This window comes from Cnephaeus nilssonii (genome assembly GCF_951640355.1).
Source record: "Cnephaeus nilssonii genome assembly, chromosome: 6".
NCBI classification, from domain to species: Eukaryota; Metazoa; Chordata; class Mammalia; order Chiroptera; family Vespertilionidae; genus Cnephaeus; species Cnephaeus nilssonii.
This window is the reverse complement of record NC_137077.1, coordinates 71,732,317-71,750,691: the sequence shown is the minus strand read 5'-3', so window position 1 is coordinate 71,750,691 and position 18,375 is coordinate 71,732,317. Positions and strand designations below refer to the sequence as shown.

The 18,375-nt window shown below is 35.6% G+C and overlaps 1 protein-coding gene across 4 annotated transcripts in view; it reads right to left on the bottom strand.

Annotated features, from left to right (window-relative positions):
* The window catches only part of NAV3 (neuron navigator 3), an 837,665-nt gene that overhangs the window by 202,695 nt on the left and 616,595 nt on the right, over window positions 1-18,375 (bottom strand). For 3 of the 4 annotated variants that reach the window (XM_079773450.1, XM_079773452.1, XM_079773453.1), the window contains exons 7-8: window positions 7,845-7,913; window positions 4,574-4,716 (exon numbers count right to left, since the gene is read on the bottom strand). In XM_079773450.1, coding sequence (XP_079629576.1) covers window positions 4,574-4,716; window positions 7,845-7,913 — 212 coding nt within the window. The remainder of the gene's footprint in view (window positions 1-4,573; window positions 4,717-7,844; window positions 7,914-18,375) is intronic. The other variant, XM_079773451.1, reaches the window with a different exon arrangement.

Genomic DNA, 18,375 nt, shown 5'->3' with positions numbered 1-18,375 from the left:
AGTACAACGATTGAAATTTCTTTTGAGAGCCAAATTTTTTAAACTTAAACTATACAGGTAGGTACATTGTCATTAACTTAATTAGGGTACTCCTTCAATCACACTGTACGTGCGCGCTCGCACGTGGTATTTTGTGGAAGAGCCACACTCAAGGGGCCAAAGAGCCGCATGTGGCTCTCGAGCCACGGTTTGCTGACCACTGCCCTAAAAGGAAAATGGAGAAAATACTTAAGAACTAGATATCTATATTTATAGCAGTCAAAATTCCATGGCTAATGCAACATTCACATTCAACCTTATAGTTTTCAAAAGTTCAATTGCAAATGTTGCTAAATCCTTAGTATGAATCCTATTAGATGTATGTTGTATCAATGAAAGTAAACACTTCCACCCAAAAGATACTTCATTAAGACCCAGGAGAAGATGGGATGGATCATCTACAGTCGATGCACAGGTACAATGTACACATCACACGGGAGAAACAAGGAAAAGATGTCAACATGCCCTCCAGTTCTGGGGCATGTCTCCTAGCAACATGGAAAAACAACTCTCTGCTCACAAACTGTCAAATAGTAAGTGTTTACAGATCATCATTTAGAAAGTGAATTCCAGATAGAACTAGGAATATTAACATTCCCAATAATTCCAAGCTGTTTAACCTTTTTCATACTTATCCAGATTTTATCAAACAAGAATGATTTCTTATGTTAATTTACTTCAGGAACATAAAGTGTATGTCCAAATGAATCAGGGCATCATTTTCTTAGGATCCCTAATTCCCAGTGAACAGATATTTGATGTTTCTTTAAGGCATATATCTGTCTAGAGTACTCTTGTCAGGTACATGGGCAAAGTGATAAATGCTGGTGTCAGGACATATTACTTATTCATTGTTAGTTTCTAAATGGCAGGTGACCAAGAGAATAAATTTGGACTCTCAAAAGAAATGATTTTTCTAGAAACAATGCTATCTTCATTTCACCACTTGTTTTGAGAAAAAAAAATTTCCCATTTCAACAGAATGGTGGGATGACATTGCCTTCTATTACAGCATTTCTATTTCAGCCTTCTCTTCTAGCGATAATCTATGGCCATGTTCACTGATATTTAATTCATTTAGTGAAACGCTGAAATGAACATTATTATTAAAATAATGTGAGATGTATCTCTTGAAGTGCAGTTTATGATTCTCTATGATTTCTTTTCATTAGATGTCACACAATTTGCAAATAAGCTATTTTATAATCCCATATATGTGAAAAGCTACTGTGCTTTCAACAGTATTTTTAAAACAGGGAAATGAAATTGTTTTAATTGTGAATAAACCTTTACTATCCTATATAATAAAAGGCTAATATGAAAATCGACCGAACAGTGGACCGACTGGTCACTATGACACCGTCTGTCTGACCACCAGGGCAGCGCTAAGGATGTCTGACTGATGGCTTAGGCCCGCTCTTGGAGGGAGCGGGCCTAAGCCATCAGTCAGACATCCCCTGAGGGCTCCCAGACTTCAAGAGGGCACAGGCCAGGCTGAGGGTCCCCAGCCCCCCCAAGTGCATGAATTTCATGTCCCGGGCCTCTAGTCTATTATAAATTCTAGAGATTCTTCAGTAGATTCATATCACTCATCAACTAAGACTTGTAAAAGAAGGAAGAAAGTATATTTATATTTACAAGCATTTAGGGAGCACATTAGAGATTAATTTGGTTAATCCTTTAGAAAAATATCCTAATTTATTAATTTTAAGAGTTATAATTTCTAAGAACTTAAAGGAATAGCAATTAGAATTAGAATATGAAAGCTAGTACTATCTGAATTCTGTCATTATAATACTGTAACCTTTGAAAATTCTTACTTAATTTTAATCTCATTTAGTTATGGCCAGGATATGTATGCAAACTAGCTTTGACAGAGATCAACATGTAAGCAGATGGAATCTTGCATTGTTATATAAGTTATGCCACCACTACAAATCTTCATGTCAAAAAGGTTAAATAAAATACTCATAGAAAAAAAGATATACCACTGAAATAGTGTAAAGAACAAATTATAAATAGTGTCATATGAAATGTTTATTATTATTTTGTTTGCGCTCATAATTTATGTTTTTGAAATATAAAATATCATGACACAAATATTAATTTAGAAACATTGATATTGGATATATTGACATAAATTTGTAACTCCTTATTTACAGAAAATGCCATGTAGCATATAAAATAAATTTCAGATAGATATAACTCACCATGAAAACTTTTGTCTTTTGCTCTAGTTTTGGACCTAAGGATATCTGCTTTTCATGGTCAAGAACCTCATAATGTATGTCATCTGTCTCCACCTTGTGGTTACTGTAAATATTGCTGTTTTCTAATTTAGCACTACTTCCTAAATATACTTGAGAGTATACTGAGAGACTATGAAAATATATGACCGCTTGCCTACCTTTGGATTTTTACTTTTAAACACCAGGCATTTTAAAAAAATTATTTCACACAACAGGAAAATTCAGATACATTATGATATCAAAGTGTTAGGTCATCTAAAGCATTTCTAGGTCTCTTTGTCAATGTTATTAGTAATTGCTTGAAAAATATTATATAACTGTAGCTAAATAATATACACTGAGTGGCCAGATTATTATGATCTCTAAAAGCATAATAATCGGCCACTCAGTGTATATCCTATATAATAAAGGGCTAATATGCAAATTGTCCCCTCGACCAGGAGTTCGACCAGCAGGCAGGCCGGCCAACCACCCATGTCCCCTCCCCCTGGCCAGGTTGACTGGACCCCACCCATGCACGAATTCATGCACCAGGCCTCAAATATATATATACTGAGTGGCCAGATTATTATGATTTCAGAGATCATAATAATCTGGCCACTCAGTGTATATCACATAGCTAAATTGGATACTTAAGCAGCCTGTTCAGGACAACTCCATATATGTTTAGTTTCCCTTAGAATTTCACATTAATACAGACCCTGTATGACACTTTCTAGGAAAGTCTCAAAACGAGAGAAATGTTTTTCTGATAAGAAATTGTTCTCCTTTTTCTCTCCAGGAAAAATAGAAGTCTTAGGTAATACATCTTAGGTTCTTCAATCAATGGTTTATTCTATATCTTAAAGACAAACACCTAACTTCCAAAAACCCATTATTTTCTTATTTTTCCATTAGGTTAAAAAGCTAGAGCTATTTCAGTATCAAAACACATTTCTTTGCCCTAGCTGGTTTGGCTCAGTGGATAGAGCATTGGCTTGTTACTGAAAGGTCCTGGGTTCGATTCCAGTCAAGGGCATATGCCCAGGTTGCGGCCTCGATCCCCAGTAGGGGGCGTTCAGGAGGCAGCCAATCAATGATTCTCATCATTGATGTTTCTCTCTCTCTCTCTCTCTCTCTCTCTCTCTCTCTCTCTCTCTTCCTTTCTGAAATCAATAAAAATAAACAAACAAACAAACAAAAACACATTGCTTTGCTTTCAGAAATTTATGGGCTGTCCAGTTTTGTATTAATGATGGGAAATTCTCACAAAAATACTTAATTCATAGTCAATTTGTCTGAGTAAGAGAAAGCTGTCTAATCAAATCATCTAGGAAACAACTTGAAATGTAATCTGAGCAAAAAAGTTCCTACCTGGTCAAATTCGTTAAACAAAATTTGCCAACTGTTATATTAACTAAACATATTTGTCACTTTTGAGTTTCATGTCTTGTTGCATGTAGAGTTCTATATTGTGACGAGAAGTTTAAATTCTATTGATTTGAAAGAGCTACTTCAAAATCCAGCAGAATGTTGCAGTCCCTCACACAGTCACATTGCTTACAATAGTATAGGATCTTGATTTTTCTCATGATTTAGGTGTAAACTACATACTCGCTTGCTTGTACCCATGCTCCACGGTGAGATGCATCAAGCCAGCACCTCTTTAAATGCACATTATGTACATTGCAGAAAACTGTGCATTGTACAGTTAATATATAACCTGACTTTAGCACAGACTTCCACTGGTTTCTTTCTTGCTGATAACTTTGAGTTCTGATAGTTCTATTATGCATTCTTTCAAGAAAATAAAATAAACATGAATAATTCGTTTCTTTACAAGTTTCAAAGATTAAATACCCATCATAATTATCCCTCAAATGTTTACGCTCCAACCTTAATTGCCCAAACCACTATGGTACTTATTTATGTTAACTAAAGCTAAGGATTCAAATAATTTAATATAAATGTATGATTTCAGGATAAATGTTCATAAAACATGAGAAGACAAAACAAAATGCTATTTATAGGCCTCCGGGAGAAACTATTTGAGAAAGAGATCTTATTCTGTATACAATGAACCACTGAAACATAAATGAGTCTGTATCTTTAAAATGATCTTCAGATAAGAAAAGCCCTGAAGAAAGCTGGAATGCAGGAGGGGCAGTTAGAAAACACAGGGAACTTCACTGGTAACGTTTCCATTCCAAAAGCTGTAACACTGCTCAAATATTACACTTAGTATGTAATCGATGATACACATATGTTCAACTGATGTCATCATGCTGTAACAGGCTGACACTTACCTTTTTCATTGCCATTTGCATATGTTGGAGGCTTGTTTTTGTCAATGCTGTTAAAGCTCTGACTTCTCCTATTTAAGTTAGAGGCTCCCTGGGCCTTGCTGCTGCTGCTGCCCGCAGCGGGCACCCTAGAGGGACCTGGAAGCCTGAAACAGTACAAGAAAAATTGCGTCATTATTGTACATTCTGAAAAGCTGTGGAGCGGGAGGTTCTGAGCAGGGAAGAGTTCATAGGAAAATCACAACATATGACGTTCTAAAATCTACGCAGCAGAAAATGTTGCTTTACGTGACAAATAAATAGCTAAGGTTTGAGAATCTTCAGGAAAAAGAAAATCTTGTTTCACTTTTCAATAAATATAGCTCCAAAGTATATTAATAATATAGAGTAATTAGAAATCAAGTCACCTTTAACTGAAAGAAATCATACTTACCATACCCTGATGAATAAAAATTTGACTTAAAAGTACAGTAACAATTACATAAAAAGTGAGGGAAATAATAACACTTTATCAAGTTCTCAGGGCATTAACCAGCTACCTGGAGTTGTTTAAGCTGTTCTTATCACTGTATAGGTATTTGTTTTTATCTCCAGTAGCTGTATCCTATATCAACTTGTACATCAATGACAAGAAGAATGAAGTTACAGAACCAACTGCAAAGAGTAACTACTTATTGAATACTTAAGCTGGCTAGCTACTCTAAAACCTGGAATGCAGAGCAAGGTCACGAGTCCATTCATTTCTGACCAATCTCATTGTCATAAAAACTTTCATTCTGTTGCCTCACAAGTGTAGCCAACTGATCATAGAGTCAATATAAGAAAGACACAGGTCTCAGCAGAAGAAAATCTCTGTTCGCAGAAAGACAATTTAAAATACACCAACACTGACAGCTTCAGCTATCCTTTGTCTATGAAGGACAGGGCATTATGAAATATGTGCAGAAAGTCTTAAATTAGGGGAAGTTTGGCAGGAAATTATAATCTTCAGTTATTATATTTGGACTATAAATATCAGTTTGGATCATTTCTTTTACTGTTTAAATGGTTTCCATGTTAAAATTTCAAGTATCAAATTTTTTTTCATGAATTGTGCTTAAAATGTGCAATTACTATATTTTATTTTATACTACTAACATATCTTATACATATAATAAAATCAATCCACATAAATTAAAAACTAGAAATTAAGAACTAATACTGGCATTCTGAGATATATTTAAATACATGACAGTAAAGGTTGCTAGCCACTTGGTAGTGTTTGCTGCCACCATGTGAATGCCGCTGTGTACTGCTGTGATAATTTCCTTTTTAAAAGAAAAGAAAACCCACAAAAATAACCCAGAACTTATAAAACATCACTGAATTTTTTACTGGTATCTTTTATAAAATGTCTAAAATAAAAGAATGTTTATATCTGTCATATTGGTGCCTAATATATCACAATTTCACAACCAGTGTGACAATACTCACATTTTAAATCAATTTACAATATTACTTAATACATTATTCCCATAGATGATTAGGAAATTGAATGCTTAAATAATGCAAATACTTTTTGAAACAGTAACGGATATTGCAAAATGGAATGAACATAAGGAAAACACAAATAGCAGCTTAAAAACAGAAGTCTTGATTTCTTGGAATAGTTAATAGTTTCAAAATGTTGATTGTATTTTGGAGTTTAAATATGTGGCTAATAAAGATCTCATCAGCTATTTTGCTAATGAGAGGTTGTGTCATACACAAGATTAGAATTTTTTCCAAATGATTCCAGCAATTACATTTTTGCTCAAATTGAATAACGGACATTGTAAGTAAAAGCACAATAACCACAGACACAGGGATTCTGAGAGCCAGTGATTGCCCTCTGCACAAAGGTCTCAATAATTAATTTGGCCAAATGTCCCAATCATAATAAATTTAAAAACTATTCCTGTAGACCCAGTCATTGATTTTAAAAGTTCTTTCCAAACTCACACGTATAAACAAACTTTGCCACTAAACTTGCCCTGCTTGCAATAAAAGTTCATCTGTTTCTAGAAAGCAATTAAAATGTATTTTAATCTTTACTGTGACCCATGAAGCCAAGTGATCTTTAGTTCTCAGTAAAACAAATTAAAAAATCCATTTGCTATTCTCATTACCCTCATTTGACAGGCAGCCAGAGCTCCAGATCATTCATCAAAGTAATAAAAAGAGAAATGAGAATAAAGCTAAAAAAAGGAAGAAATCGAGATGTTCTATTAAATTAAAGTCCTTAAAATATATTTTATATGCATCAGTCTTGGAAGTGGTAATAAAAATGCTTATGTACATGACAGCTCTCTGTTTGATTTATAACATCTCTGCTAATTTTTATTGAATACTCCTTTAATTTGTCTCTCCAGAATAATTGTAATTATTATGGAGATGAACATAACTTAGAAAACTGAGGTGAGGGGAAAAGCACATACCTCAAGTCAAGGTATCATAAGCAGTCCTTGTGGTCAAACACTGCACACCATGATTCATTATCACAGCAGTGACCAGCAAACCACCCCTGAGATACTTCCCCAGCGAATGAGAGGCATATATAATCACATAATAATCAGGGTACAAGACACATCTGCTGTGGCTTCGCTCAGCTGTTTCACGCTACCATCATGCCTTCTGCAACTTCACAATGAAAAGGGAACCAAACACTTTCAACACATTTTCATATACCAGTATTTTCGTATTTTCCAAACAGCACATAATGAAATGTCATTTATTATAACAGACTGTCTTTAAAATACATACATCATAAAGAAGCCAACATTAAATCTATGATAGATGAAAGAACAGGCCAGGCTGATCTGGTGCTAACTTCCCCACATAAGTCTGCCAGTGTTTCTTCATTCTGCTTCAAAATGTGCAATAATTAATGCATGCCCATCTCAGAAAGCAATTGTAATGTTCGTGCATTACTTCCAGATTCCGTGACCTGAGTGGGTTCCTCCAAGCAATTTCTTCTTTGACTTTCTCTAAGCCTGGAAGCTAGACTTCAGCCCAGTTATAGCACTATGTATGACAAACCTAGATTAGAAGCAGCCAAATCCCATTTTAATGATCTAACACCATCATGCTCATCCCCGAGACTGCATAAGAATAGCCTCTTAGAAGAATTCAGTCCTCTAAACTTTTTATCCAGAAGTATGTAATTTTTGAAAACAATTAGAATGATAGGACAAAGTATCATGGGGCATTTACTTTATTATCACTATTAAGCAATACATTAGAGATATTAACTGACCTAGTAGGCTTTTTTTGACTGGTTGCAATTCCACTGTGATTAGACTGAGTTGCATATCTGGCTGCCAGACTGTATGAGGAGAAACAGAGAAATTGAATTAAAGAGATTCTTTGAACATGGAAAGAAGGCACAAACTTACAAGAAAACTATGAGTTAATGAAATGCAATTGGAACATGTATACACATGTACAAAGAATAAATTAATTAGAGAATTATGATAATGCAACATATATAGCATGACATTTGATTATGAACACACTATGAAATAATGTGATGCACCCCCTGTAGCAAAATGTCATCATTGACTTTAAAATTAAGCCTGTGATACTATTCATATTATTGTAATAGTAGTAGTTTACCTTTTAAAATATTTAACCTTTGTAAATGACTATGAAAACTTCAGGAAAGCTTAAGTTTTACTTATATAATAGGAAGATATCTTCCTCCAAAAGTTAAAATAAAAATAAGAGTATGAAATGAGTCATTATTTTCTTTAATAAACTCTTCTAATTTGCTGTTTTAACCTAACTGTTAGTTTCAAAACCACCTGATTAAAATATCTGGTTTCTAATAATTTATTGTTGCTCTTCCATCCTCGATAGAGTGTTTTAAGGAAGTAAAACAGATGTTTTTCTGGAGAAAGAGTTACACAAAAATTGGGGTTACATTGGAGTTAAATTCTTCAAAAACAAACTGAGCAATTATTAATGACAGCTTCTGGGCATTCTTTAGTTATAATTCTTAATGGTTTTAAAATTTAAAAAAAATCTTTAATCAAAACCACACAAGACCATGTTATTTAAACTAAGTTTTGAAGAGCAGTGAATATGTTATAAACTAAACAAAAATGTGTACTTTGAGTTAAGTTGATTTCCGAATTACCCCTGGGGTCTGAAATTGGTGTTCTGAAGGATGTGGTGAGACCTGAAACATGCTCACACACCCTGGGATGGTCATGGGTTGACTGATGTGTGGAGAATCACTTCTCAGGTGACTGGAATGACTCTGTGAACACAGTTGTTCCATGCATAGTTTCCCAGGCTTCCCAGGAAACAGGAACAACATGGGGGTGTTGGAATCAGCGGAGAAGGTTCAATTGAGCCCTGCTGCAGTAGATCCAGGTGCTTTGCTGCCATGCAGAGGGTATCTTAGTCAACGATGGGTTCTTAAGATGATGACATATTTCCCAAGTTAACTTTTACCCCGTTGAGCCAGTCTGTGGTGGGAACATGCAGGTCCTTAAAACTTCCTGGCTAGACAGGAATAAATCCTCATGTCTAGGAAGCTTTTCAGGTTCACAGAGCACTTGTTTCTTCACATATGATTTGAGATTTGTTATTACTTGCATATAGTATTGCTTTCTGTATTCTAAGTATACTGGACACTGAGTCAACTGGCCAAATGGCCTCAGTAGCAATAAAAACAGAGGATAATTTAAAATAAAAACCAAAGTGTCTCAGTGAAATAAGAAAATTAATTTAAAATTTAAAAATAAAAGTATTTAAAGTAAAGAAAACCTTTTGTGAATGTCTCAGCCTATTGTGTCAATTCAAGAGTAAGAACTATCTAAAGATTCGCCACAGTGGGGTATCCTGTAACTCTCCAAATTGAACACAAAATTAGCAGGAGAGATGGCAATGAAACAAGGGACTTGAATTATATTTTAAGAAATATAATTTCTAGTATAGAAGTGAAAAAACAACAACAAAATTTAGAGAGATCAACGAACATGGCCCAAACCAATTTGGTTTTATGGATCATATGTGTTTTCTAATGTAATACAAGAGAATCCTTGTTGCCTATATCTTTATACCACGCCTTCATACTTCAATCTTTTGAAACTTGGCTTCTGCCTTGCTTTCCTTGCACTTGCGAAACTGTTCATCAAAGAACACAGAGCACAGAGTTGTGTTCAGTTCTCACCACACTCTTAACATCTTTGCATTTGGCCTCATTGTTCCCTCTGCCTTTTCAGTCTCTCTCTTTCAGAGATTGTCATACCAATAAGCTCAATAGATTTGCCCGCCACCATTGTCCATTTTTTCTTTCCTTTAAAGGTCCTCTTTCTTTTAAAGAAATGATTTTTCTTATGTCCTCTTTCTTCAAATACTTACATGCATTCTTTCACTTAGCAATTTGTTTCCTACCTAAGATTTCAAGTAAAATATACTAGAAACTAGAATTAATGTCTGCAACCTACTCCCAGCCAATCAATATCAACTGAGTAAAAGATGTCCATTCCCATGATCCTCAAAATCACTATATTAAACTCCCCAATTTTCTTCCTTTATTACCCAAGTCCTAATTAGATCCTTTAATTTGTTGATTTCTCTTCACAGCATCACCATTTTTTTCAGTCGTATGGTCTTGAAACCTCAATTGCTGATTCTTCCCTTTTTCCTTTTAATTCTTGCAGATGTTCAATCAAGACCATGTCATTTGCATCTACGTTCTCACTCAGTTTCCATGTTTATTACACAACTCAAACTCCCAGCTCTTCCCACAACACCTCTAGCTCCTCTTATTTTCCTTAGTTTTTTGTTTGTTTGTTTGTTAAATCTGGCTATGACTTCCTACACAGCAGAAAAGCATTCCCCCACTCCAGAATGCTTATAATACCATTTCCCAATTTTCAAATTTATAAACAGACTATCAAAAAGCAGGTGAGTAGGTACAGCTAACACGGTTTATTAGTAAAACAGACACAAGGAACATGTAGACACAGCTCTGAGGCAAGTGGGATAGATAAATAAAGTCAGAACACCAGTAAACTATGGATTTTTCAGACATCTGGACTTAAGATTGCATATTTTTTTCCTGAAATGTTGTCAAATGTAGCTAATGAGTGGCAAAAATATCAGGAACAAAAACACAAAAGAAATAAATATTTTGAGACTCACTGAGTTCTACTAAAGGAAGTATCAGCTCATCTACTTGATAAAGTGGAATATCAAGAGAATAGTTTTATTTCCCCTAACATGGAAGGGAAAAGGAGACTAGAGACAGCCAATTAAAAAGAAAAAAAAGAAAAAAAAAGGATGAAACTCATATGGTGTCCAATACACAGAAAGATTCAAACTGCTAGGACTTTCTAATCCAGCCTCAATGCAAATTCCCAGGTGGGACTGTAATATCCATTTACTACACGAAAAACTTCTCAAAGTAAACATCCTGAATTTCAATCACCTTACTAACCACCAGAGCCTCTCTACTCAAAGTGCTGTCCACAGACCAACAGAATAGGCACCACCTGGGGCTTGTCAGAAAGACCGAATCTAGGTCTCCTCCCAGAACTACTGAATCAGAATCTGCATGTTAACAGAATCCCCAGGTGCTTCGCAGGCATAATAAAATTGAAGGAGCTGTGTCTACAGAAGAACCACACACATATAACCTTGCAGGAAACAACAAACTTGTAGTTTCCTAATTCAAACTGCATAATCAGCATAATCGACATATCCCCGGCACGCCTCATTTAGTAACCAGCTGCTACTTCAGATACTGTTGACTCCTTTCTTCCTCTAGAAACCCCAATCTCATCTTTCTTAATGCAACAGCTATCTCTCCAGCCACTCCTCCTATTTCCCAAATAAAGGTCCACGCACTGTCCCCTCCCCTAAATTTTGTACTATGACCATGGATAGTTTCAAAATCATAACCCTAGGCATCAGCTAATTTTTCTCCCCATTTTTTTATAGCAAATCTATATTTTATACTCAAAACTCAATCCTAAACTCAGAGTCTCCTTTCTAAATATTTCACTGATACTTTTTAGATATTCCAACTGGACCTATCACCTACATTTCTGCCAGGTATTCCAAAATCATTCAAAACCTAACTCATTTTCCTTCTTTCAAAACATCCTTTTCTCTCTTTGATTTTGCTTTTTAAATTTGGAACATTTTCTCCATTGAACATTATGGAGTTGTCCTGATAATTACCCACATTTTTTTTTACTCCCCTGCCATTTATTTCCTGGACTCTAATAATACCTCTTTATTAGTCTCTTTGTTATCAGTCCATTTTTAATTTCAGGAAAATCAAATCATTCTCACAGCCAACAGAATTAACTTTCCCAAGAAAGAATGGATGGCAATCTCTTTCTTTGAAATTGTTGTTGACTCTACTTGTCTGTAGGATAAAATCCAAGCTCTGTGATTTGGTTTATAGAAGCTTCAGCATGTCTCCCCTCCTCTTTTACAGCTTCATCTCCTCTGTACATCCTCCACCCCACGTTCTCCACTGTCACCACATCTCTTCCCTGAGGCCTTTTCCCTTCATTCCATGGGCTTTCTCATGAGGCTTTCTTCATCTGAAACACTGTTCCTTCTCTTATCCACATTACAAAATCTTATTTCTATTTCAAAATCTTGCCCAGACATCAACTCAAGTTGAAGCATGTTTCAAGTCCAGAGTTAGTTTTTCTCTCCCACTGGTGCCTAGGTCTTTATTCTTCTCTATTTAGTTGACATGGAAATTTATCAGGTTAAATGTCTGTATGTCTGTTTCCTGAACTGATTGTTTTTTGCTCACCAGGCCAGGCATTACATTATGTCATTATGTCCTTTTTTTTTTTTTTTTTGCATTCTCAGTTCCTCTCATGGGGTTAGTATGTGTTCAATAACTAAATGATGTATTAATTTTTACTGGGGAGTAGTATCAAACAATGATACAACACATCATTTCAGCTAGGAAAATTGTTTCAAGAATGGAATGATCAAAAATATACTAAAGGAGAATATAGAAACATACTCATCTTCATTGTGTCCTTATTAAGTGACAGGCAGTTTATATTTTCTCATTTCTTTCTTTTTTTTTTTTTTTTGCTGATTTTCAGGAATTCTTTATTTTATTGAATTTACTGGGGTGATACTGGTAATATTTGAACAATAAGTAATTTGTACAAGTTACACCTCTTGTGAGTAGCAGTGTTGAAATTTAAACTTTCGTTTGTTAGTTTCTATAACCCGTGCTCTATTGTGTCATAACATATCATCTTCTTGCAAACTGAACACAAATGGTAATATTTTAATGCTTCTTTTGCTATTAATTCATTGCCTTGTGGATCTGCAAATACCTCCAAGATATTATAACAGTAATTTCATACGTCATACAGAAAATCACTCTTCGAATATCAAATAAATCTACTTTCAACAGATACTTTTCAGCGTTCAGACAGATAACATTAAATAATTTCATTCAACAGGTCACATGTAGAAATCTAGAGTAGGCAATAACAAATATTTAAGGGTAAGATACTTTTAGTATCAAAGCAGCTCTCCTCGAATATCTTCCAAGTAAACACTAGCTTTAAAAACCTTAAGCAGCATGTTAGTCAGGGAGAGAAAATACGGCATATTATTTATAACTTCCCATTCCCATGCCCACTGCACACATGGCCAATCAATCACAGAACTTTTTTTCTTCTGCTGCTGCGTTAGCCTCAAAGTCCTTGGCCAGGATTCAAGCAACACTTATTAATAAAAAATAGAATAAGAGTAAAAATTATTTTCATCTCTTCTTTAACCTCCCATCAAAATATTGCTACAGTTGAAAGGTTCAGTACAGGATTTTTGTAGAAGATTCTATTTCTGTTGTAGCTATTCTAGTAGTGGACTTTTATGCAGAAGTAAAAATTATATAATCCTATTCCTTAGTTTTTATCCTCAAAAATAAAAATAAGCCCATACATAAAGTGCATGTACATCATTAAAAATCGCCAAAACATAATATATGAGCCTCACACAATCTATCATTCTTTATTTCCAGTAGCTGCTAACAAGTTTATTCTAAAATAAACTGGGCTCCATCCCCAGTCCAGGGCATGCAGAGGCAGCTAATCGATGATGTTTCACTTTTATCGATGTTTCTATCTCTCTAGCCCTCTCCCTTTCTCTCTCTAAAAACCAATAACAGCATATATTTTTTTTAAAATCAGACACAAAACAGTCAATCTTAAAATGTATGTACTTAATAAAAATCTAATTGGATAAACTATGCTTATCAGAGCAAGATAGACCATAAGGACATTTTTTTCATATTATGTAGATTTTTATAACTACCTGTATTAAGAAATTTTATAAAAAATTCTTTTAGAATCTCCCCTATTCCTCCCTTGTCTATCTACCCTCAGTCTTAATGTCACACAAACATATTATGAGTGGAAATCCCTATACAGAAACCCTATACAGTCAAACATTAGTACTCTTGATTCCCAAAGAGAGAGAAAAGTGTTCTTAATCATAATATCATTTGTCCTTTTAATAGTACTGTACCCAAGGCACCAAGGGAGAATAGAAAGAAAGAAATCACAGAATTTGATGTAAGAAATTTCTTGGGCATGGGGTTTAGTTAACAATTTTTACCTCCTAATGGTACTTTTCTTTTACAAGATGCTATGTTAAAAAGGTAGAAATTATTTCCTTCAAACTTCACTGAGAAGAAATTATGAATATGTTACCCGAGATATACTATAATTAAATGCATGGAAATAAAGTTTTAAACTGAGAATTTTTAGACAAAATAATCTTTGAAGACAGTGAAGCACATTCACTAAAATTTTAAAACTGAGATAGATGGAAATATATTTCCTTATACATCCTACTAGAGGCCTGGTGCACAAAATTCATGCACGGGGGGGGTGGGGGGGAGTGTCCCTCAGCCCAGCCTACACTCTCTCTAATCTGGGACATCCCTCTCACAATCCAGGACTGCTGGCTCCCAACTGCTCGCCTGCTTGCCTTCCTGATTTCCCCTAACCGCTTCTGCCTGCCAGCCTGATCACCCCCTAACCACCCCAATGCCAGCATGATTGATGTCTAACTGCTCCCCTGCCAGCCTGTTTGCCCACAACTTCCCTCCTCTGCTGGCCTGGTCACCCCTAACTGGCCTCCCCTGCAGGCTTGATCACCTCCAACTGCCCTCCCTTGCAGGCTTGATGCCTCCTAACTGCCCTCCCCTGCTGGCCATCTTGTGTTGGCCATCTTGTGTCCACATGGGGGCAGGATCTTTGACCACATGGAGGCAGCCATCTTGTGTGTTGGATTGATGGTCAATCTGCATATTACTCTTTTATTAGATAGAATAGAGGCCTGGTGCATGGGTGGGGGCCAGCTGGTTTGCCCTGAAGGGTGTCCCGGATCAGGGTGGGGGTTCCTTTGGGGCGTGGGGCAGCCTGAGCGAGGGGCCTGTGGTGGTTTGCAGGCCAGCCATGTCCCCTGGCAACCTAAGCAGAGGCCCTGGTATCTGGAATTTATTTACCTTCTACAATTGAAACTTTGTAGCCTGGAGTGGAGCCAAGCCTCCTGCTCGCTCTGTGGCCGGCAGCTATTTCTGTTGGGGTTTGTGTATATCTTCTATAATTGAAACTTTGTAGCCTTACACGGTGGCCTGGGCCGGTTAGGGTGTGCGGAAAGCAGGGGGCAACCCTAGCCTCCTGCTCTTTCCAGCTCTGTGGCTGCCGCCATTTCTGTTTGGATTTGTTTACCTTCTATAATTGAAACTTTGTAGCCTTGAGTGGAGGCTTAGGCCTGCAATGGCACGTGGAAAGCTTGGCTTTCTTTGTTACCAGGGAAACCCAAGCCTCCCTCCTGCTCTCTGTGGCTGTAGCCATTTTGGTTGGGTTTATTTGCATACTCGCTCTGATTGGCTGGTGGGCGTGGCTGGTGGGCATGGCTTGTGCATGTAGCAGAGTGATGGTTAATTTGCATATTACTCTTTTATTAGGTAGGATGATTGCTAAGTATAGAAATAAAACCATATATTCAGAATTAAGATTTGAAGAATTCTTTTAACCAAATTCTTCTTTTAGTATAAAGGTTTTCTCTTTGTAGGATCCTTGTGCAATGTTATAAAATGGTAACTGACCAGCTAACTGCTCTAAGAAAGAGGGAGGTGTTCAACTACTTCTACAAAAATACTTTTATACCTCAAAACCATATATGTTCTTTTAAAAATATTTGATGTTTTGCAAAAACTATACTCACATCAGAGAGTGTAATAAACATGCTTTCTCCCTAAATTTAAATTTTGCTGAAACTTCACTAGAAACAGCTATTGCCTAATCCATATATAAGTCAGAAATTTAGCTTTTATTCACATGTGTTTCTCTTTAGTAGCTGGGTGGCTGAAATATCATCCCCATTGTATGTAAGACAGGTTACTGTGATAATTTATCCTATTAGTGAATTATGGTATGTAAATACGTTATAACCTCTGTCTTATCTTGAATTTCAACTGACAGTTAATAAGGCCACCGGCATGGTTTGCTTTTCTGGGATCTCAAAACATTAACTAAAGAGAGAGATGCCTGTGTAAGATATGCCTGCATCAAAGTCTCACATTCTTTTAGGAATGTAGAATTTCAAGATAAAGGAGAACTCAGGAAACCAGGGTTGTATTTCTTTCGCAGTGTTATCATAAATTAGATTTTCCACAGTGCTTTTACTTACACATAATGTAAGACATTATGCTGTTATATAAAATTTTTCATTCACAATTTTCAGTATGTGATAAAATTATAGTGTAATGCATTACGGATTCCATTACAAAAGTTAACTGTAATGCAACCACCTTAAAAAACTTGATCCTGAATAACATTAAATTTTTTAGACAAAGCTATTTTGTTAAGCTGCAAATTTAAACAAATTTTGCCAAAGACTAGCCTGATTAGTGAAAAATATGGTTAAAACTTCTAAAGAATTAAAAAGGGTTGTAGGAACCCAAAATATGTTGAAATATTTCTTAGCGCATGAAAATGATCTTTATCATGTTTATAAAATTATTATAGAAATTGATGTTTTTAAAGTGTTTCAAAGACCAATTAGAAAGTCAATTTATAAGGCTCCTCTCAATGTACTGCAAAGTAAATGGAATCATCATTACAATCAGTCTCATCTTATTAAGGGACTAGAGGCCTGGTGCATGAAATTTGTGCACAGATAGGGTCTCTAGGCCTGGCCAGCAATCAGGGCTGATGGGGCCTCTGGCTGCCAGCTGGGGCCTTCCTTCATTCTGTGCCACCCCCTGGTGGTCAGCGCATGGCATAGCCAGCGATCAAACTTCCAAGGGGACACTTGCATATTAGCCTTTTATATATATAGACTAGTAGCCCGGTGCATGAAATTCGTGCACATTGAAAGGGAATTAATTAGATGAAATATTTTAATATTGCTATTTGCCCTTTCTCTATAATAAAAGTGTGAGAGATAAAAGGAAATTAGTACAATGTATATGAAAATAATACATAATTTTATTAATAACTAAACAATAACAAAATGATATAACAATAACAAATTCGTAATATAAAAACAACATTGATGCAAATAATGACTGATAAAGTGATTAAACTTATTCTAATATCTCCCTGTATACCACATTAAGAGTAAAAACACTTTCAGAGTGCTTGACTAATTTCCCTTGAGATAAAGTATTTACAACTTTAACTTTAATGTAACATGCTCTTTGAACTCAAGAGAAAGCAACAGCCATAACTGGTTTGACTCAGTGGATAGAGTGTCGCCCTGTGGACTAAAAGGTCCCAGGTTCGATTCCGGTCAAGGGCATGTACCTTGGTTGCGGGCACATCCCCCATAGGAGGTGTGCAGGAGGCAGCTGATCGATGTTTCTCTCTCATTGATGTTTCTAACTCTCTATCCCTCTCCCTTCTTCTCTGTAAAAAAATCAATAAAATATTTTTTAAAAATACTTAAAAAAAAAAAAAGAGAGAGAGAGAGAAAGCAACATATAACTGACCATGTCCAAAAACGGGTTCAGGTAGGAATATTCCTACTCTGTCTAGAGTTTGTCCTTGTGATTTACTAATAGTCATCACAAATGTTGGCATAACGGGAAACTATCTTCGAATTAATTTAAATGGGTGGCCAGAGTCAAATGGGGACAAATCAATTCTTGGAATCAGAACAATCTCTCCCTCTGCAGATCCTGTTAATATTTCAGCTTTGATAATGTTAGGTTGCAATCTTTTGATAATAAATCTGGTACCATTACAAAGACCCCATTTACTATTAAGATTTCTCAATAGCATGATGATTGCACCCACTTTCAATTTTAATTTATGACACGGCATTCCAGAAGGAGTAATACTATTAAGAAATTCAATAGGAAAATTTTCCTTTTCAGCATCATCTGTTGAGTCAATGGAATCATCACTCAAATAGGTGTGAAAATCTCCATCAAGTATATCCAAAATTTCTTCATTTAATTTTTGAACGTGCTCATTTTTTGGACAAAGAATTGCATGTTTAGATATATTTTTAATATTATCTATAGATATACTATTTCCAAAGGTGGCTTTAATAATAGATCCATTAAAAATCATTTCATGGGGAATTTCAATAATATCCATTCCTAAATGAAAACTGCTATCAAGTTTGCCATCTCCAAGTTTTACTAACCATTCACTATAAGCAGAATCCTCTGATCTCATATTTGTTTTAAGAGACAACTGTCTGAAACATCCCCAAACACTACAGTACTTTAAACTCGTTTGTACTATGGCCAATCGTATAGC